The following is a 21,025-nucleotide window of genomic DNA, read 5'->3' on the forward strand; positions in this document are numbered from 1 at the left end:
TTTGGGAGAAATTTAAAGAGCTTCATTTAGGGACGAAATTAAGGTTTTGCCAGAGAGGAAATATGTTTCAACTGAGTATGTCTGTATTTGGAAAACAAATCATTAACTGAGACCGAAAATAAACGTCCCGACGAAACGGCTGAAGGTAGAATCTTGACATTTCCCATGCAAATTCGAAATTTGAAATTCGTACTTAAAAGTTATGAAAAGTACTAAAATGTCCTTAAAGTTGAATACTTAGTGTTGAACAAACGTAAAGAGCTAGAATTCCGAAATGACAGCCACTATTGGAATGCACCATAGATGTACCAAAGGGTTTTTGGAAATTCGAACTTTAAGGTTACAAGAAGCACTAAAATGGTGTTAAACTTCTGAAATTGTACCTTTTGGTATTATGTGAACGAATAGGAATACAAATTTGAAAATTTTTGGAAATATGTACTAAATGTGCGAACTGAATTTGGAGCAGTTTGGTTTAGGTTTGGTATTGGAAGAAGGGATAGATCTGAAATTCTCAAATTTGATATTGAGGTCGCTTTTGGTTTCCAGGGTTTATATATGGAGCAGTTGATTAAAAAATGTTGTCAAACAGACAAACTGTGCATATTTTGTACTATGAAGGCCGGTAATCTAAGGTGGAATTTTCGCTAACGAAGTAGCCGTCATTTGCTAATGATTACTGTTGTTGAAACCAGAATCTTCACATTTTGTGTGAGGATCACTCTTGGTCCATAAGTGACAGATAAGGTTGGGTTTTTGGAAATGTGCTAAAAAGTACTTAATTTGGTATCCTTTGTATTTGACGAACCAGTACAGCTAGAAGTCCTTATGAGGATCACTGAGGGAGTGTATGTGGATATACCAAAGTGTTTTTAGAATCGCACTATAATTGTACGTGTTGAGGAGTAGATTCGATTTAAGTAGGTAGGTTTGAAAGTGTGTGTGTGTGTCAACGGTTCTAAATTTGGTACAATATGAGTTTGAAGAGACGGATGGAGCTGGAATCCTGATATTTGGAAAAGAGATAACTATTGTATTGTAGGACTAGGGTATATTCTAAAAATTCATTATTATGTGTACTAAATATGTGTACTAAATGTGTACTAAATATAAAAATTGTGTACAATTTTGTACTCATGTGCACAAAAAGTACTAAATTTGGTACAATTAAGATTTGGGTGAACCGATAGAGCTGGAATTCTGAAATTTAGAAATAAGACTACTATTACATTTTAGGACTGAGAAATGTAGGTAGTTTTGGAAATTCGTACTGATGTGTACTAAATGGTTATAAATTTGGTACACTTTAAGTTTTGAGAAAACCTATAGAGTTGGAATCTTGAAATTTTTGGAATTAAGATTTCTATTGGACAGTGTAATGTAGGTATTTATGAAAATTCGTACTTATGTGTTCTAAATGGTACCAATAGGCAAGGTATCCTGAAATTTAGAGATAAGATTACAGTCGGAGTATACATAGGATTGGGATATGTGGGAAGTTTTTGAAATTCTTACCTACTTCAAATAAAATGTACAACTTTTGGTACAATTTTGGTTTGGGTAAATCATTAGATATGGTATCCTGAAGGTTCGAAATAACATTACCATTGTACGACTGAAGTATGTAGGTAGTTTCGGAAATTCGTACTTTTGAGTACTATTTGGTACAATTTGTATTTGGGCGAACCGATAGAGCTGGTGTCCTGAAACTTTTAATGGGATTGTATGATTGAGGTAAGGAGATAGTTTTGGAAATTTGAATTTCATACAATTTGTTATTAAGGCCACCGTTGTGTCTGTGGTTATGTTATGGAGTTGGTTTTGGAACTGTGTACTATAATTGTTCGAAAAGTACTAAGTGGTACAAAATTGGGTGTTGGGTGAAGGGATAGAACTGGAATCTCGAAGTTTAATACAGATGTCACTATTGGTGTCTGTGGTTGAGATATGGAGGTGGTTTTGGAAATGTGTACTATAATTGTTTGAAAAATACCAAATAGTACTAAATTGGGTATTTGGTGAAGGGACGGAGTTGGAATCCCGAAATTTGATATTGAGGCCTCTGTTGGTACCTGGTGGGGGTTTTGTAAATGCCTACTATAAATTTTCGAAAAATACTAAATGGTAATAATTTTGGATCACTATTGGTGTCTTGGACTGATGAGTTCCATTCCTATCTAATAGTACGTTTATATATATGAGGGTTAACCCACTGGATTTGGATTAAAATTGTCATACCCATTACTTTTACTTCAAATAAATCCTCTCAAAGTAGGTTAACCCTACAAAAAGTTCTAACGTAAACATGGCATAACATTGGCACATATTTAAGTTTTGGTGAGTGATTTATTACAGTTTTCACACCTGGTTTTTCCATCTTTTGTTGATGAGTATTTAATGATTTGACTTAAGTTGAGTTTAGGGGCTATGCTCGGATTGACCTGAAATTTTTACCAGTTTATTCGACCCGAAAATTCGGATAAAAAATCCAGGTTTTATCCGGTTGTACACAACTGAAATGTTCAAAATGGGTATCATTTGAAAGCTTATGGAAATACCTTTCTAAAACGTGGTATGTGGTGGGTGGTTTCAATCGGTTCCGGAGTAATACAAAAAATTGGTATTTTTGTACCGAAACTTTTTGAAAAACCCATAAAAAGTCGAAAATGGGCCCATTATGGGGTATTAGAAATTGCATAATACCTTATAGCCTGCACTCTGGCCTTTCCAAAAAGTTGCTATAGGTATTGATATCTCTTGTAGTTCCGAAGATATTACTGTTGCAAATCATGAAATTGAGATTTCCACCACTAATATGTATCTTAGCTTTGTAGTTCCTAAGATATTGACTTTAAAAATTATATTTAGAAAAACTATGGATCGCGTAGCCGGTGTAGGACATACCCCAGGGGAGAAAATCTCAAGCCCCGGGCGAAGGCCGTCTACTTACCATATTTACAATGTTTAGAAAAACTATGCATCGCGTAGCCGGTGTAAGACATATCCCAGGGCAGAAAATCTCAAGCCCCGGCCGAAGACCGGTTACCTTCCAAAATTATAATGCTTAGAAAAACTATGGATCGCGTGGCCGGTGTTCGACATATCCCAGGGGAGAAAATCTGAAGCCCCGGCCGAAGGCCAGCTACTATAAAATGTTTAGATATTAGTGGAGAAAATCTCAATTTCATAATTTCCATCACATTTTGCCATTTGGAAAGGCAAGAATATAGGCTATAATGTAGCATGTAGATCTTAATACACTATAATGGGTATTTTTTCAAGTTTGAAGGTGTTTTTCAAAAAGTGCTGGTATAAAAATACAAATTTTCTTGCATTACTCCGGAACCGGTTCCAATATACTTATCATATGACAAATTGTTGGGTAGGTAATTCCATAAGTGATATTCATGATTGTACATTACGGCTTTGTAGAACCGTATAAAAACCTTATTTTGTATTAGAACTTTCGGTTCAAATAACCGGGTAACCGGGTATTTTCCCCACGAAAATTTTTTTTTTCCATTAATCAGATTAAAAATACCCACCTGCGCTAAAAATTTCAAAATGATCCGAGCATAGCCCCCAAACACAACTTGCCCCTATAATATTTTGGCGGCTAGGGAAAGATCAATTTTGGAGGGTTTATTAGATAAATGCATACGCGAATTGAATTTAAGCATTTTTTCATTCCAAATCATTCTAAATCTGTCGATGCTTAACATATACAACGGTGAGATTTTTTCCTACATCAAATGTATTTGTCTTTCAGTTTGGAAGTTTTAAAAGTGTGTTGCAGGCTCTAATCTAAGCCGGGCTGATTTCATATTTTAATACAATAAAAATATAAAATATTTGGAATGAACGTAGAATGAGTTTTTTTTTTATTATGACCTTTTGCGGGAAGATAAAAAATGAAGAAACTATAGTCAGTTTCCGCCTGTTATAGATCTGATATAAAGCATACAATGCAGGAGGTTTCAACGACATCGAGATGATTATGTTTTTTTTTTTTTGCCTCTTGTGGGGAGGTTTCTGCAAATGTATACCGATATTGGCCACCTTCAATCTGCATCTGAAATTGGTAAAAATATTTTGATGTACAAAGATTAGACTAAATCGAATACTCCCTGTGTGGCATAAACATGGCTAGAATCAATTCTAAATATGCTGTAACGAATTCCGATGGGTATGTCTTAAAATTTTATTTCTGTGAGGCACAGGGTACAAAACGGGTATTTGTGTTCAAATTAGACAAATACTTAACATAAAATTTAAGATATCAAAATAATAAATAAATGGAGTTCAGTAAAATATCCACCCATGGACCTCAGCACTTCTGGAGACTATATCAGCAATTTCCCCTGCCAGAATTACAAACTCCTACGGCTTGGTTGTAATTTAATTTATTTCCCTCGATGTCACAACCCAGCCCAGTTCCCTACGCAAAATATTTAATCAAACGAAAAATAAACACCAATTTCCTTTGTTGAAAACTTTTTTCACTTAATCTAATATTCTTTGACATAAAAAAATTAATTTTTTTTTTTCTTACAACAAAATTTTTTCTCGTTACAGTTTTTATTTGGCGTAACATGTAACAAAAACAAAACGAACAAGTTGACGAAATTATAATTAAAACAAAATACGAACGAACGAATTAATGAACGAACAACCAAAACATATCAGATAAGTTGCCTGTGAATATAATTTCTTAATAACAACAATAAGGAAAAGAGTAAATAAAACAGCAAAAAAAGGAAAACAACAACAAAAAAGAAAAACATAAAAAAAGTTTTATTTGTAATTTAACATTGGCTTTGACTTGTCGGGCAAATAAAGCAAACAAAAACAGAGAGAAACCCATAAAAATTGAATGTGAAATTAATTGCAAAGAATTAAGCCGCACAACCCCACACACACACCGAGACACCAGCTAGGCTGGCAAAGGAATTGAAAAAGAGGCGAAAAGGCAGTTCAAAGGAAGTCTAAACAGACATAAAACCGCAATTTATAAACTCCACAAACGAATTCAGAGGAAAAGGAAATTACGGCAGCAGTAGCAGCAGCGGCAACAAAGACACCAGCTTTTCCCCAAAACCCCAAGGAAATCATTGTGGGTGGAAGTGAGTCAGCCAGCCAAAAAGTCTGACGGAACGGGCTGTGAAAACACATGCCAGTGAAGAAAAACAGAAAATAACTTCATTACCAAATCATTTGTAACGTCATTTGTTGTGTAAACGCATATGTGTGTGTATATGTTCGTCATTGTGTAATTGTGTTAGTGTTTAATGACGTGTGATTCCACAACATAAAGGTGTGGCTTGAAGAGCAAACAGAAAAAAAAAAAACAAAAAAGACGAAATACCGCCAACAACGAAATAGTGTTGACAATTTTTGCAGTTCACAATTTATTTATAGTTCAGTTGAATTTAACAAAGGAAGCCAACACCACAGCCGCCACCACCCGACAAGTATTCGCTTCATTTCCTTTCTTTTGGTTGCAAAATAAGTTATTTTTATCTGAACGGCCCTGCAAAATAGCTTAACTAACAAAAAGGGTTCTCCAAGCGCAAAAACAACAATCAATTTGTTTTTGTTTAAATTTATTTTGTTTCTCAACTACCATCTGTGAGGAAAAAAGAGCAACTCTCTACGCAACATGTCGTCATCATCACCTTCGGCATCATCCTCCATCCTGGTGCGACACTTAACATGGCCAATTTTTATTGCAATCCTGTTGGGTTCGTTCAATGTCAATGCCATTGATTTAAGCCGTCTCTATGGCCATAATATGGTGCAGAAACGTAGCGGTAAGTCTAATAAATTTTCTTAATCCCTAAAAATAGGCTTTAGAAAAAAACGCCATTAACACTAGCCGGAATGAAGTGTAAAGGAGTAAAGAAGTGAAAATGAAATTAATTTAATTTAATGTCTTAGTTTAAGCGTTTTTATATATTATCCCATCTTTGTGGACGATTTATGGTTTTGCAGAGGGTTCAATTCACGTCATTTCATTACTGGACTAATAACCTTTGACCGGATTTTGAGGGGAGAAATTTGAAAGTGTTTTCTGGGTAGATGATGGCAATTAAAGGTTATTATGGTGTGACAATTAAATCGAAAATTAAAAAAAAATATATAAAAAATTTAAAGATAGGAGACTGAGTATATTCCGATACTTTTAACTGAAAATTAAAAATATATATATATATATATATATATATATAAAACATTTTAAGGATAGAAGACTGAGAATATTCTATACTTTTGCGTGGGTGTTATGAGGACTAACAGGCTATTATCATTGGATTTCATGAAAATTTTATGAAGAACAGTACCAGATTTTTATAAAATTTTATAACACAGCCCCTGGATATTAAGTCGATTTTTTCATGAAAATTTTGTGAAGAACAATTCAAAGACTTTGGGGTCAGATTTTTATATAATTTTATAAAAAAACAGCCCCTGGATGTTAAGCCGATTTTTTCATGAACATTTTGTGAAGAACAAAATCAAAGTCTTTGGGCCCGGATTTTTATACAATTTTATAAAGAACAGCCCCTGGATGCTAAGTCGATTTTTTTGATAATCTTCTAAAAATTTGGTTCTAATTTTAAATAACTTCACTTCAAAGTGCAGGCTACTAGGTCAGCGAAAAATCTACCGATAAAATTTTAATTCGTTCCAACAGTTTGTATTAGGCCTTTTTAGAACTCAAATTGCACAATTTGTTCAGTTTGACAGAATTACTTAAATAAAAATTCATCTATGATACTAAAGTATTCATATTTTATTAAATTTTTTCCTTTTTCCAAAAGGATAGTCGGAAAATGTGTACCTTTTACACCAAAAAATCTTCACAGTCGTTGATTTTGAAGTTTTTCCGTACCATTTAGTATTTAAAGTACAATTTAGATATTTTCGAACGATTATAGTAAGCAAAGCCACCTCCAGATCTCATTCTCAGTTATCACCACAGACCTCAATATCAAATTTGAAGATTTCCAGATCTCCCAATACCAAATTTAGTACTTTTCGTATAAATATAGGTAGCATCTTCAAACTACAACCAAATCTCAAACACAGAGACATCAATATCAAATTTTAGGATTTCACATCTATTCTTTCACCAAATACCAAAATTTTTACTTCTCGAACAATTTTAGTGCTAATTTGAAAAACCACCACAAGTTACCAACAGAGACCTCAATGTCAAGTTTCGGAATTTCAGCTGCATTCCTTCACCCAAAATCAATCTAAGTACTATTTAGTACTTTTTGTACAATTATGGTACACCTTTCCAAAACCACCTCCATATCTTAGTTCCAGATACCAATAGAGATCTCAATAGCAAATATCAGGATCCCCGCTCTATCTTTTCACCCAATTCCCAAATTAGTAAATTTTAGTACTTTTCGTACAATTATGGTTCACATTTCCAAAATCACCCCTAAGATATAGGGGTAGCAACAGAGACCTCAATATCAAACATCGGGAATCCTATCCCATCACCCTTTCTTCAATTTAGTACCACTTTGTACTTGTACTTTTTGAATAATAATAGTTCACATTTGCGATACCAACTACAAATCTTAACCACAGACACTAATAGTGACTTCCATATGAAATTTCAGGATCTCAGCTCTATTCACTCACTCAATACAAAATTTTGTACCATTTTGTACTTTTCGTACAATTATAGAACACATTTCCAAAACCCCCTCCATATCTCAACCTTAGATATCAACAGAGACGTAAATATAATATTTAGGGATTCCAGCTCTTTCCTTTCACCCAACACCAAATGTAGCACCATTTAGTACTTTTCCTACAATTATTGTACACAGTAGCAATACCACCTCCATATCTTGACCACAGACACCAACAGTGACTTCCATATCAATTTTCAGTACTTCAGCTCTATTCCTTTACCCAATACCAAATTTAGTACATTTTTGTACTTTTCGTACAATTATAGTATACATTTCCAAAACCTTCTCCATATCTCAACAGAGACCTCAATGTCAAATTTTGGAATTCCAGCTCTATTCCTTAACCCGGTGTCAAATTCAGTACCATTCCGTACTTTTCGAACAATTATTGTACATACTTGCAATATCACCTCCATATCTTAGCCACAGGAACCAACAGAGACATCTGTAGCAGATTTAAGGATTTCATTCATATCCCTTCACCCAACACGAAATTTAGTACCATTTAGTACATTTCGTACAAATATAGGACGCATTTTCAAAGCACCACCAAATTTTATATACAGATTCCATCAATAAATATCAAGTTTCAGAATTTTATATCCATTCCTTCATATAACAACAAATATAATACCATTTAGTATTTTTCGTACAATTATAGTACATATTTCCAAAACCACCACCATAGGTCCAAATTACAGATTTCAGTCATTATCGGTTCACTCAGTACCATATTGTACTAAATATAGTACCATTTAGTACTTTTCGTGCACTTGTAGTACACATTTCCAAAACCACCTCTTAATCAGAAACCAGCAATAAGGGCTGCAATACAGAATTTTAAATTACGACTTTTTTTCTCAAACAAATCCAAATTGTACCAAATTTAGTACAATTTAGTACAGTCCTTACACTTAGTACTCATTTCCAAAACCACCGCCTTACATCAACCCCATTTCCGAGAATTGGTTCTTATACCGCATTTCCAGATTTTACCATTATCCGTTCCCAGAATTCCAAATGGTACCAAATTAAGTGCATTTTAGCACCTTTGGTATACGTATTGTTAGAATTTCGAAAAACCCTTTAGTCTTTCTATCCTACACAATATCAAAGACTCTCGCTCCGAATTTCAGACTTCCAGCTCTATTCCTTCCCCAAATACTTTTCGTACTTTTTAGTACGAATTTCTGATCCCATGCCAAGTATCTACCAAACCGGACTAAACGTGATCCTAATGGCGAATTTTAGGATTCCAACTCAATCCCATAAACAAATACCAAATTTAGTACCAATTCAGTACTTTTTAGTACGTATTTCCAAAGCCACCTCCAATTATCAATCCCACAAACTGACAGTAATTCTAATGTCAATTTTCAGATTTCAAGCCTTATCTATTTACCCAGTACCAAATTGAACAAAATATAGAACTGTTTAGTACTTTCGACTCTCACTCGAAATTACAGATTTCCAGGTAGTTTCCTTCGCTAAATACAAAAGTTAATAATATTTAGTACTTCTTGTACTTTTTTGGTACGAAATTTCAAATCTACCAAACCGCACAATGGGTGATCCTAATAGCAAATTTTAGACTTCCAACTCCATCCCTTACCCAGATACCAAATTTAGTACAATTTTGAACTTTTTAGTACGCATTTCCAAAACCACCTCTAATTATAAACCCTACACATTTACAGTGATCCCAATACCGAATTTTATATTTCAAACAGCATCCGATACCAAATTCAGTACCTATAGTACTATATGTACGCTCGCTGAACGCATTTCAAACCCCAACTGTTTTTCTTAACCCTACCCACCAGCAGACCCCGTAACACCGTAATTTTAAATTTCCGGATCAATTCGCTCAACCAAAACCAAATTGTACCAAATTTAGTACCAATGAGTACAAATGTTACACTTAGTACACATTTCCGAAAACACCTATTTATATCAACACTATTCCTCAACATAATTTTTAAACTAAATGTCAAGATGTTAGCTATATCCGTTTCCAAAAATATCGAATGGTACCAAATTTACTTCTAGTCCGAATTTCCAAAATCCTAGTCTTATCATTGATCCTCGTGTAAAATTTCAGTATTCTATTCTCAATATTCTAGCTTCGTCGGCTTCGTCTGTACGTTGATTCTCAGTCAGTCAGAAAATTATTTTATTACGCTTTTATATATTTAGATTATCCGCATATCCTTTAACTCTACCCGCCAATACACTCCCCGTCACATTTTCAATTTGTCTAATTTTCAAATTGCCGCATCGACAATTTACCTCTGAAATTGATAATGCAATAACTTTTCTCATTAATATTCACGAAAGGACATCATACACTTGTTAGTCATTTAATTGTCGATTGTTATCACATTTCCGGTCACACGTTCCGCCAGAATGAAATGCCGACAAGTGGTGGGACAGTGAGTGGCATGATTAAATAAATTTGTGTGTCATTAGAAAAGGATTCAATTATCATTGATCACTTCACCAAGGCAGAAGAAATTTATGTGGCTGACAAAATAATGCCACAAAAAAGGGGTGAGGGGGGGGGGGGGGGGGGGGTGAATAAATGTGACCGGTTATTGGAAGCGGTTAATTTTCTGTGGCATAGCTACCAGAATGAGGGTGGAAAATGTGGGTGGATATTAAGATTTTATTTATTGCCCTCATCTTCAACAAGTTCTTGGATTTTTTTTGAATGTATGAGAGACTATTACAAATGTGTCGTCTCTCTTCCCTCTTTGCTGTAGATATGAGACAATTGCAAATATAAATCTTGAATTTGTGATTAATTCAACAACACAACCATGCCAATGTCCACAATTAATAGCTACAACCTTTAGATATCAAGATCGTAAATAAAACGCTGACATTTGGCATTGTTTGTTTGCTAAAATATATCTTATCCACGCCGTGTTGTTTGCAAAGAGAATGCGCTGGATTTACACAGTCTAATATGAATTTATAAAGGGACACAGTGGTTCAAAGGCATTGTAAATGAACAAGAAAATCGGCAACAAGTTATGCTGTTTAAAATTTATTTTATGATGACCATGTCCTGTCTGGCAGATAGTTAAGAATTTTGTGAAGGCCATGAATATGGATTTTTTAATTCTGCGAAGGACATGAAAAATACGAAAAATGTTGATTTTTATACCTTCCACTTTAGACCCAACAAAGTATATATATTCCTGATCAGCACAAAATTCTATGTCGATTTAGCGATGGCCGTCCTTCCGTCGGTCTGTGGAAATCACTCTAGCTTCCGAACGAAATGAAGTAGGTTGATAAAATTTTACTCAAATGTGTATTATGTCTGCAGGACTTTTGGTATTGAAAATGGGCGATGTAGGTCCACGTCTTCGTATAGCTCCCACATAACGGAACCTCCCGATATTCACTACTTTTATGACTTTAGCGACATTATTAACCGCAAATGTTTCAATTTTGGTATTTGAAGTTCGTAATGGGTACTACGGCTATGCCAGAAATTTTTCTGTGCAGGTCCACGTCTTCGAATAGCCACCATATAACGGTACCAATATTCGGTATTTTGATGATTTTAGCTACATTATTCACCGATTTTTTTATTCAAGTCCCACATTTGAATATTGAATGGTTTATGACTAAAGTTGGCAGGTCCATGTCGTCATATAGACCCTAATAAAACTGCTAGATTCGTTATTTTAAGATTTTAACAGAATTTTTAACGGATTTCTTATTTTTTTGAAAATGGTCAAAATCGTTCCAAATGGTGGAGGGTATTCAAAGATCGGCCGGGCCGAACTTACTGCCTTTTTACTTGTTAAAGATATTTTTTTCAAGGACTTAGAGTAGGTTTTTTTAAGACAAAATTTTCAAGGACCAAATGTCGATTATTAAGCACATTTTGAAAGGACCACACATGAAAGTGTTTTCAAGTACCCAGTGTGATTTTTTAAGAATTTTTCTTAAAAACCAAAGTTGGATTTTTATGAAAAGTAGGCTGTAAATAATGGAGGCTGTAAATAATTTTTCCAGGACGAAAAAGTAGATTTTATATGAATATTTCTTTAAGGACCAAATGAGGATGTTTTTGAATATTTTTTTAAAAATTTTCCTAAGAATAGTATTTGAAGAATTAAACGGGTACTTTCTTTCAATATATTTTCAAGGATGAAATAAGGATTTTTGAAATATTTTTTCGTGTATTTTCTTTAAATATTTTTTTAAGTATGAAAAAGTGGATTTTAAAAGTACTTTTCTTCAAGGACCAAATGGGCATTTTTGGAATATTTTTTCAAGAATTTTTCTAAGATAAAACTTTTTTTCATTAATATTCTTCCATACGTGGATTTTGTGGGAGCGTGAACCCAAGAACTAAACGGGTATTTTTAAAGTAATTTTTAAGGGACCAAAAATTGATATTTATAAGAATATATTTTAAGGATCAAATGAGGATTTTATAAAAACTTTTTATCCTGGATAAAACTTCGTTTTTTAAGAATATTTTTTAACAATTAAATGTGGATTTTGTGGGATTTTTTTTCGAAGATCTTACGCAATTTTTTTAGAATAAATTTTCAAGGACGAAAATTGTGAAATTTTCTTAGAAATATTTTTGAAGGACCAATAATGCATAAAAAAATTAATTGGTAGATATAGATTTTATAAAACAAAATCTTCACGGGCCAATCCTGTGATCTTAAGAAAATTTTGTCAAAGACAAAGTGTTGATTTTTAAGCATTTTATTACAAGGGCCAACAGAAGATTTTTAACTGCCAAATGTGGTTGGCAACTTAACGTGGATTTTAGGAATATTTTTCAACGCCCAAAATGCGTTTTTTAGAAATTTTTTTAAATGACCAAGAATACATTTGCAAGGAACACTCGTGTAGATTCAAGGATATTTTCGCAAGGACTAAACCTATTTTCTAAGATTTTTTTTGCAAGAACTAAACCGGGAATTTTTAAGAATGTGATTCAAGGACCAAACTTGAATTTTCAAGAATATTTTTGCAATTCTAAATGAAGATTTTTTTAATAATATTTTTTTCAAGGATCAAAAGACCACAATATTTTGAAGGCCCAAAAACGGATATAAAATAATATATTTGCAATGAAAAAAAAAAAATGGATTTTTAAGAATTTGTTTTCAAGAACCACCAGGAAAAAACCTTAGGTTTATTTCAATGACCATCGCGATTTTTATATCCTCCACCATACATAGTATGGAGTATATATGAAGTTCGTCATTCCGTTTGTAATTCATTGAAATAATAATTTTTGACATAGCAAGGTATGTATATTCTTTATCAGCGTAAAATTTTGAAATCATTTAGCCCTATCCGTTCGACTGCTGTAATCACGCTGAAGTAAAAACGAATTAAGATAGGAACCTAGCATTTTCTCTACAAGCATGTCAAGATCGAAGTTGGGCTATATCGGCCCACGATATAGTATAGCCCCATATAACGTTACCCTCCAAAATTCGGTATTTTGATGATTTTAGCACATTTTTTTCAATGGAATTGTTTAAAAATTTACACAAGGAGTTCGTTCTGAGTTCTTTACCCCCTTAAAGAGAAATGTCTATATAGCTCTGCGATATCGTATATCCCTCATACAACGGTACCCCCCAATATTCGGTATTTTGTTGATTTTAACCACATTATTCTCCATAGTAGTAGTCGTAATGGGAACGACTACTACTATACCAAAAAATTGTCTATGCAGGTCCAGGTATTCGTATAAGCCCAATATATATCAATACCTCCCTATATTCGGTATTTTGACAACTTAAGCTACATTATTCACCGGATTTTTTCGTTTCGTATTTGAATATTGTTATGGCTCATGATAAAAGTTGCCCATGTAGGTCCACGTCTTCGTATAGTCCCCAATATAATGGCTGTATTTTAAAGATTTTTAATGGATATTATTTAATTTTTTTTTTATTTCCAAATTCTTTTCAAATGGAGGAGTGTATTCAAAGTTCGGCCCGGCCGAACTAACTGCTTTTTACCTGTTAATAATTTTATTATTAATTCTCATGAAATGAAAAATAATTATTATATTTTATATCTCCCACCATACTATGGACTATACATCCTATACATTCTGGATCAACTTAAAATTCCAATTCGATTTAGCGATGCCCATTTAATAGTCACGCTATCTTTCAAACAATTGAAGAAATAAGACTACAATTTTGCACATATGTGTATTTGGCCAGTAGGAAGGCTCTATAGGCCATCTCGGTCAACGAAACAACAGAACTTTCCCCACAAAGGGTCCACTTTTTCTGCTTCGTCTACAACAAAAGTTCAGCATTTTATTCAAAGTGGAGAAAGTAATCGATATAGTCCAAACCTGGCACGTTGCAATATTTATATCTGAATTGTATACTGGGGGTATACATCTGTGGGCAAAACAGTCTAATACTTTTAAATTTGTTTCAACTCCAAGCCATGTCCATGGAGCTGGTCTTAACCCTGATTAAATTCTTAAGAAAAAAAAAAAAAATAAATAAACAAGGAATATTCTCAAGTAATTTTCGTTTAATGCCTGAAATATCCTGGTATGTGAAGGAGCATATGAACGTTATAAAAATACTGAAAAATCGATATTTATGGAGCTGGACATGGCCTTTACAAAATTTAAAAAAATATATTTTGAACAGCACTTGGACATTATAAAGTTCTTCAAGAATCCTTAATCTTAAAAAGATTGCTTTAGATCAGAATATGATTCTTATTAAATTCCTAACAATCCACATTTGTGGTGGATGATAAGGTCTTTGTAAAATGTTCTTCCGTATAGAGGAGCCCACAAGAGAAGAACTTAAAAGGCCAAAAAGTTTTTGCTTAGGAGCTTCAAAGGGTCTTATTCTGTAGAAGACCACAAGGGTCTTTTTTTATAGAAGACAGCGTAGGATGTTCTTCATTAAAAATCACAAGGGGTCTTCTCCAGAGAATAACACAAGGGGATCTTACCCATAGAATACCACAAAAGGGTTCCTCTGTAGAGGGGAGCAGAATATAGCATTAAAACACATATATGATATTTGAAAAATGTTCCTTGTTTTTATGGATTTTGTACATAGCAGGCCCTGTTCCATAAACAATGATATTTTAATATGATTTCATATTTCCATAAACGATGATATTTTAATATGATTTCATAAAGCTCATATCCTGCTCCCATTGAAATCTACCTTTTTTGAAACACTGTGCCTGCTTTCACTTTAAACCATCCACTACCCTTACAGTCGTTGAATAAAACCAATATCACCATTACCATCATATCCCACAACACTTTCCAATATAAATCAAACAAAAGACGGATAATTTGTTAAACAAACAACGGAGAATGTCCTTGCGTTGCATTGCCATGCTCTTTGTCCTTTTTGGCTCAGTTGTGTTGTGTTGTTATGTGATTTTATTGGGTTTTTGTGGCAAACAATATTTTCTCATTCTTATTCGTTGTTCATAACAAAGACGTTAATTTTCAAGATTGATTTTATGGCCTACGAGGAGGGGGTTATGGAAAGAGGGGGGGAGGGGTGGATAACAAACCTTTCCATTGAGGAGTTTTGTATAACATGAAGTTAAACAAACAATACCATAAATTATGTAGCGGCAGATGATCTATGGAATTGTAGCAGTGGACTTTTACCCCTCCCCCCTTCCTATACCATTGTTTTAATGGATATTGGGGATTAGTCGGAAATTCGAGGCGTAGGGAAAATGAAAACACTTGATGAATTTCCAATTAATGTTTGTATTTCATCATACTCTTCCCCTTCCTTTCCTTTCCATCCCCCCTTCCCCTTTTCTCTATATCCTTACATTTTACTTTATTGTTTCAAATGCCTCAATACAACCAATAAAGTCCTTTTGAAACCATAAATGTAAGAAAATAAATTGTTGGAAGTTTTATTCTCTTTGACATTGTTGGGCATTGCTAGCCATTGTCAGGTCATAAAATATTCAAAGATTCCCTTTTTCAAGCCTACAAGGCTGAATTGTGTTACCAACATGGAAGTTATGCTTTTTAGCTATTCTTAGGTGCTTTTCTAGGCACATTTCTAAGAACTATTCATAAAATTGGAAATATTAGATTTGTTACTGTGACGTTAATTTCATTGCTTCTCGAAGTGAAATATTTAATGCTAGACCAATGGGATATTGAATAAATAATGGAAATGCTGGTAGGATAAATTAATATAAACATGTGTGGGGAGATTTCTAAGACAGCTTGGGAAATAAGATTTTGAGAGTTCTAAAAATAGTTGTAACATTTTTACGAAAAGAGAAATGAATGATTTTTTAATGAAATGCCGAATAAAACCACAAAAAAATGTTGGCTCCCAAGGGTTCAATAGAAGATTGCCCGGCTTAGTACAATTTAAATGGGTTGGTAGACCAAAATTAATATACACTTGATAAGCACTTTCTAACATAAACCAGTAAGGAAAGGTCAAAAAAGAAGCTAAGTTCGGCCGGGCAGAACTTTTTATACCCTCCACCATTCGGAAGCAACTTGAAAATTAAAAAAAATCCGCGGAAAAAAAAAACACTCAATTGAAAAGCTTTATATGAAAGCTATACCGAATATAGGGAGGTACCATTGTATAAGGCTGGACCTGCACTGACAATTTTCTGTGTTAGGCTGTAGTATCCATTACGAACTTCAAACATCAATTTTGAATCATTTTTGGTGAATATTGTTGCACAAATCACCAAAATTTCGAATATCTGGAGAACCGTTATATGAGGTCCATACGAAGACGTCGACCAGCACATACAATTTTCTGTCACAGTCTGCAATATCTATTACGAACTCCAAATACCAAATTTGAAAGAATACCGGTAAATAGTGTCGCTAAAATCATCAAAATACCAAATACCGGGAGGAACGGTAATAAGAGGTCTATACGAAGACTTGGACCTGCACAGATAATGTTCTGTCATAGGCTGTAGTATCTATTACGAACTTCAAATACCAAATTTGAAACATTTCTGGTGAATAATGTTGCTTAAATCACCAAAATACCGAATATCGGGAGGACAATACCAAAACGTGGACCTACGTCACTCATTTTCAATACGAAAAGTCCTGCAGACATAATATACATTTGAGTAAAATTTTACCAACCTACTTCATTTCGTTCGGAAGCTAGAGTGATTTCAACAGACGGCAGATATCCGTCTAACAGACGGACGAACATCGCTAAATCGGCATAGAATTGTATGCTGATCAAGAAAATATATACTTTGTGGTGTATAAAATGTATATTTCGAGGAATGACAAACTTAAAATACCCTCCATACTATGGCGGAGGGTATAAAAATATTTATTGGAGCAATAGGTATGACGCACTTAGTTTCACCAAATATCAAAGTTCCGTTGAATTTGAAAAAATCTAGACAATATAAGAAACTGAACCGATCTCGATAAAATTTGGCAGATGTATTTTCGAGCTGTATCTGATGTCCGGTATCAAATATCAATCTTGTGAAGTGCATATTACATATGTGTGTGAGTGATATGTGAGCTATAGCAATATCTGAACCGATTTTCTCCAAATTTGATGTATTTACTCCTAGACTCAATTTGGTCGGATGTGCCACAATTTACTCCATTTGGGCTGATATTGGCTCTTTGGTGCAGGAAAAAACTGAATCGGATAAAGATATATATGAGAGCTATATCCAAATCGGAAACGATCTTGGCAAAATTTTAGGCACTTATTTCTGAGACATTTATCTGATATCTGGTACCAAAGATCATTGTTGTGCAGTGCATATTACGCATGTGAGTGACTGAAACATACAGGGTGTGATAAAAAAACTGAAACAAATTCAATCGCCATAATTTTTACTCTTTCTTTTAATTTTATTGAATGAAAGCAAAAATTGTCTCTTTGTTCGAATTGGTCACATTTGGCACGAATTATGGCCTTCAAACGGCTAATGGAACCGTCACACGCTGCCCAAATGTTGCTCTGTGGTTTTTTTGGCCCATTTTAGGCGAAGCGTTTGCTTGAGGTGATCGACACTTTGGTATTTTTTAATGCCAACCTTGATTTTCAAATTCTCCAGACTCAATAGTCCAATGGATTGGTATCCGGAGATTTTGGTGGCCATTTTGCGCTGCAAATGAAGTGAGGAACCTCATTTTGTAACCATTCTTGGGTGGCGCATGCTGAGTGCAATGGTGCTGAGTCCTGTTTTAATGTCCAAGGTGTGCGGCCAAAATGTTTGCGTGCACAAGACTTCAATACACCCTCCAGAATATTTTCGCGATAATATTCGGCATTTATTCTGATGCCACGATCGATTAATACGAGCGGAGAGCGACCATCGGCTGTTATGGCGGCCCACACAATCACCATGGCCGGCGCTTGAGTTCTGGTGGCCAACCGAAGGTGCACATTTTCAGCTGACCTCTTTGGCAAGTAAACACGATCATTTTGTTTTGTTGCTGTTTACAAACTGATGGACAACGAATGTTTTCTTATCGGAGAAAACCAAATTCGGCAAGTCACCACTTTCGGCCAAGCGAAGCAACTCTTTAGCTCTCTTGATCCTATTTTCTTTCTATTGCGGTGTAAGTTCTTGCACTTTTTGAAATTTGAATGGCTTTACCCCTAGATCATTTTTCAATATTTGCCGAATGGAATACTGCGATATGTTTAGCTCACGAACCATTGGCCGAAAGGCCACTCCGACGCGGGTTTCGATCGAAGCTACATTTCGAACCATTTCTGCTGGTATTGCTGCTTTCTTTCGCCAACTTCCTTGACGTCGGACTACGCTACCAGTATCACGGTAACGAGTGGTGGTACGAAACATCAAAGATTTATTAACATTTAAATGCTGTAGTGCTCTAACGATAGCCACTTGTGGTTTTCTAGCCAAATATAAAGAAATCACACTATAACGCTTCAATTCCATCACGAATAACTTTTTTTCTGGAAAATTTTCAGCAAAATGCTTTTGTACGCTTGTAAGCAATATAATGAGCTGTCACTGGAAATATTTTAAAAGCTGTCGGACAAGTGGCTTAGAAATGACAGCAGTCTGAAGTTGGTTGCAGTTTTTCCATCTCACCCTGTATAAGTTGAGAATGTAATTTTCTCAGAACTTATGAGCTGATAGCTTCATCTTCACATTTGAAGAGAATCGGATGTTTATTTGCCATTTTAAGAGAGAGAAGTTAATTATTATATATATTCTATGAAAATGTTGGCCTTTTTTGCGGGACTTGCGGTAAAAATTGGTACTTTTGGTCCTAGCTCCGGCGGAGGAATATAGTATATGTAGGTTTGGTTTTTTGTATAGCCCCCTAAAAACGGTAGCTCCCGATATTCGATATTTTGATGATTTTTGAGAGAATTTTCCCACAGATTTATCTAAAAATTTGTTACAATGATACCCACGGATATTTGGTATTTTGATAATCCAAGTCACATTTACCCACGAAATGGTTTCAATAGATGTTCCCGTTTAAGTATGGCCCCATATAACGGCCTCACCCACATTGTGGTTTTTTAAAATGTTTAACAGCATTATCCAAACGTTTTAACTGGTATTTGTAGTTTAAAGCGGATCACGTTTGAGTTCAGATACTTCTATATACAAACGTTTTCTTTACCCAATGGTGGAAGCTATTAAAACTTCGGACCGGTCGAACTAAATGTTTTATTTACCAGTAAAATATAAAATGTACAACTACAAGCAAACCAACAAATGTTGGTTTTCGAAAAATATTCTCAAAAATTTCACGTCTATAGCTCTGTTGGTCGTTGAAAAATATTCTCTAAAAGTTCACGTCTATAGCTCTGTTGGTCGAAGAATAAAATTAAAAATTACATATATAGCTCTGTGGGTTTCCGAAAAATATTCTTTAAAATCCATGTCTATAGCTCTGTGGGTGTTCAAGAAAGGTTTTTTTAATCCACGTCTATAACTCTGTAAAAAATATTCTTCAAAAATCCGAGTCTATAGCTTTTTGAAAATTTTTTTCATGTCTATATCTCTGTGGGTCTTCGAAATATATTCCTTAAAAATCGGCTGTGGGTCTTCGAAAAATATTCTTTAAAGAAAATTCTTTTAAAATGCTGTATACATGGTCTTTGAGGACCTTAAAAAAATTTAGGTCTTTAAAGAAAATTCCTAAAAAATCCACACTTTTGTAACACCTTAAATATCCATGTCTATAGCTCTGTGTGTCGGTAGATCTGTAGGTCTCCGAAATATATTATATAAAAATCCATGTCTATAGCTCTGTGAGTTTTCGAAAAGTATTATTTTAAAATCCATGTCTATAGCTCTGTGGGTCTTTGAAACATATTCTTCAAAAATCCAAGTCTATAGCTTTTTGAAAAATATTTTTCATATCTATAGCCCTGTGAGTCTTCGATAAATATTCCTTAAAAATCCGCTGTGGGTCTTCAAAAAATATTCTTTAAAGAAATTTCTTTAAAAATGATGTATAAATGGTCCTTGAGGTCCTCAAAAGAAAATGTAGGTTCTTAAATGAAAATTTTTAAAAAATCCACACTTGTGTAAGTTCTTAAAAAATCGTTTTAATAATCTCTGATCATTTTAGTCCTTAAAAAATAGTTTTTCTGGTATTTTTAGTTTAAAGCGGAACACGTTTGAGTTCAGATACTTCTATATACAAACGTTTTCTTTACCCAATGGTGGAATCTATTAAAACTTCGGGCGGACCTAACTTAATATTTTTTTTTACTTGTAAAATATAAAATGTACAACTGCAAGCAAACCAACAAATGTTGCGTTTTTAAAGAATAAAGACCAGTAAACGTGGATTTTTAAATAATATATTTTTAAGGCCCAGCTGACAAATAAGCGTTTATATATAAACATTATTATTTATTATATATAAACTTTAACTCCACTAGAAAAGAACGTTGTTTTTATAAGAACAACAATACTGGGATTAAGCCTGACCATTTTGCAACAACAAAATGCTATGGTATCCCAAACAAACATGCTAACACAGTTCTATTTATATATATATATATATATATATATATATATATATATATATATATGTAAATTTGGAAAATATCAGAACTATAAGTGCTGATCTGTTAAAAAAGACTAAATTTAAAAATTCTCCGAGTATACATTTTCTGCCATATGGCAATCAACAGAAACAAATTATGTCCTTATGACAATTAAAACTCTAATCTCCGCTGTTCGTAATAAATATTTATAAACTTAGCATCCTTAATTAAGCAGCATTACAGTATAGGACACATTTTGAATAAAAAATGAAGAACTTT

At 33.9% G+C, this 21,025-nt stretch overlaps 1 protein-coding gene across 1 annotated transcript in view; it reads left to right on the top strand.

The window, feature by feature from the left end:
- The window catches only part of LOC101893286 (IDLSRF-like peptide), a 217,657-nt gene that overhangs the window by 32,260 nt on the left and 164,372 nt on the right, over positions 1 to 21,025 (top strand). Inside the window, exon 2 of the mRNA XM_005191379.4 lies at positions 4,576 to 5,810. Within this exon, the coding sequence (XP_005191436.2) occupies positions 5,660 to 5,810 (151 nt within the window). The 5' untranslated portion in view covers positions 4,576 to 5,659. The remainder of the gene's footprint in view (positions 1 to 4,575; positions 5,811 to 21,025) is intronic.

The sequence above is a fragment of the Musca domestica genome, unplaced genomic scaffold, assembly GCF_030504385.1.
Source record: "Musca domestica strain aabys unplaced genomic scaffold, Musca_domestica.polishedcontigs.V.1.1 24, whole genome shotgun sequence".
NCBI classification, from domain to species: Eukaryota; Metazoa; Arthropoda; class Insecta; order Diptera; family Muscidae; genus Musca; species Musca domestica.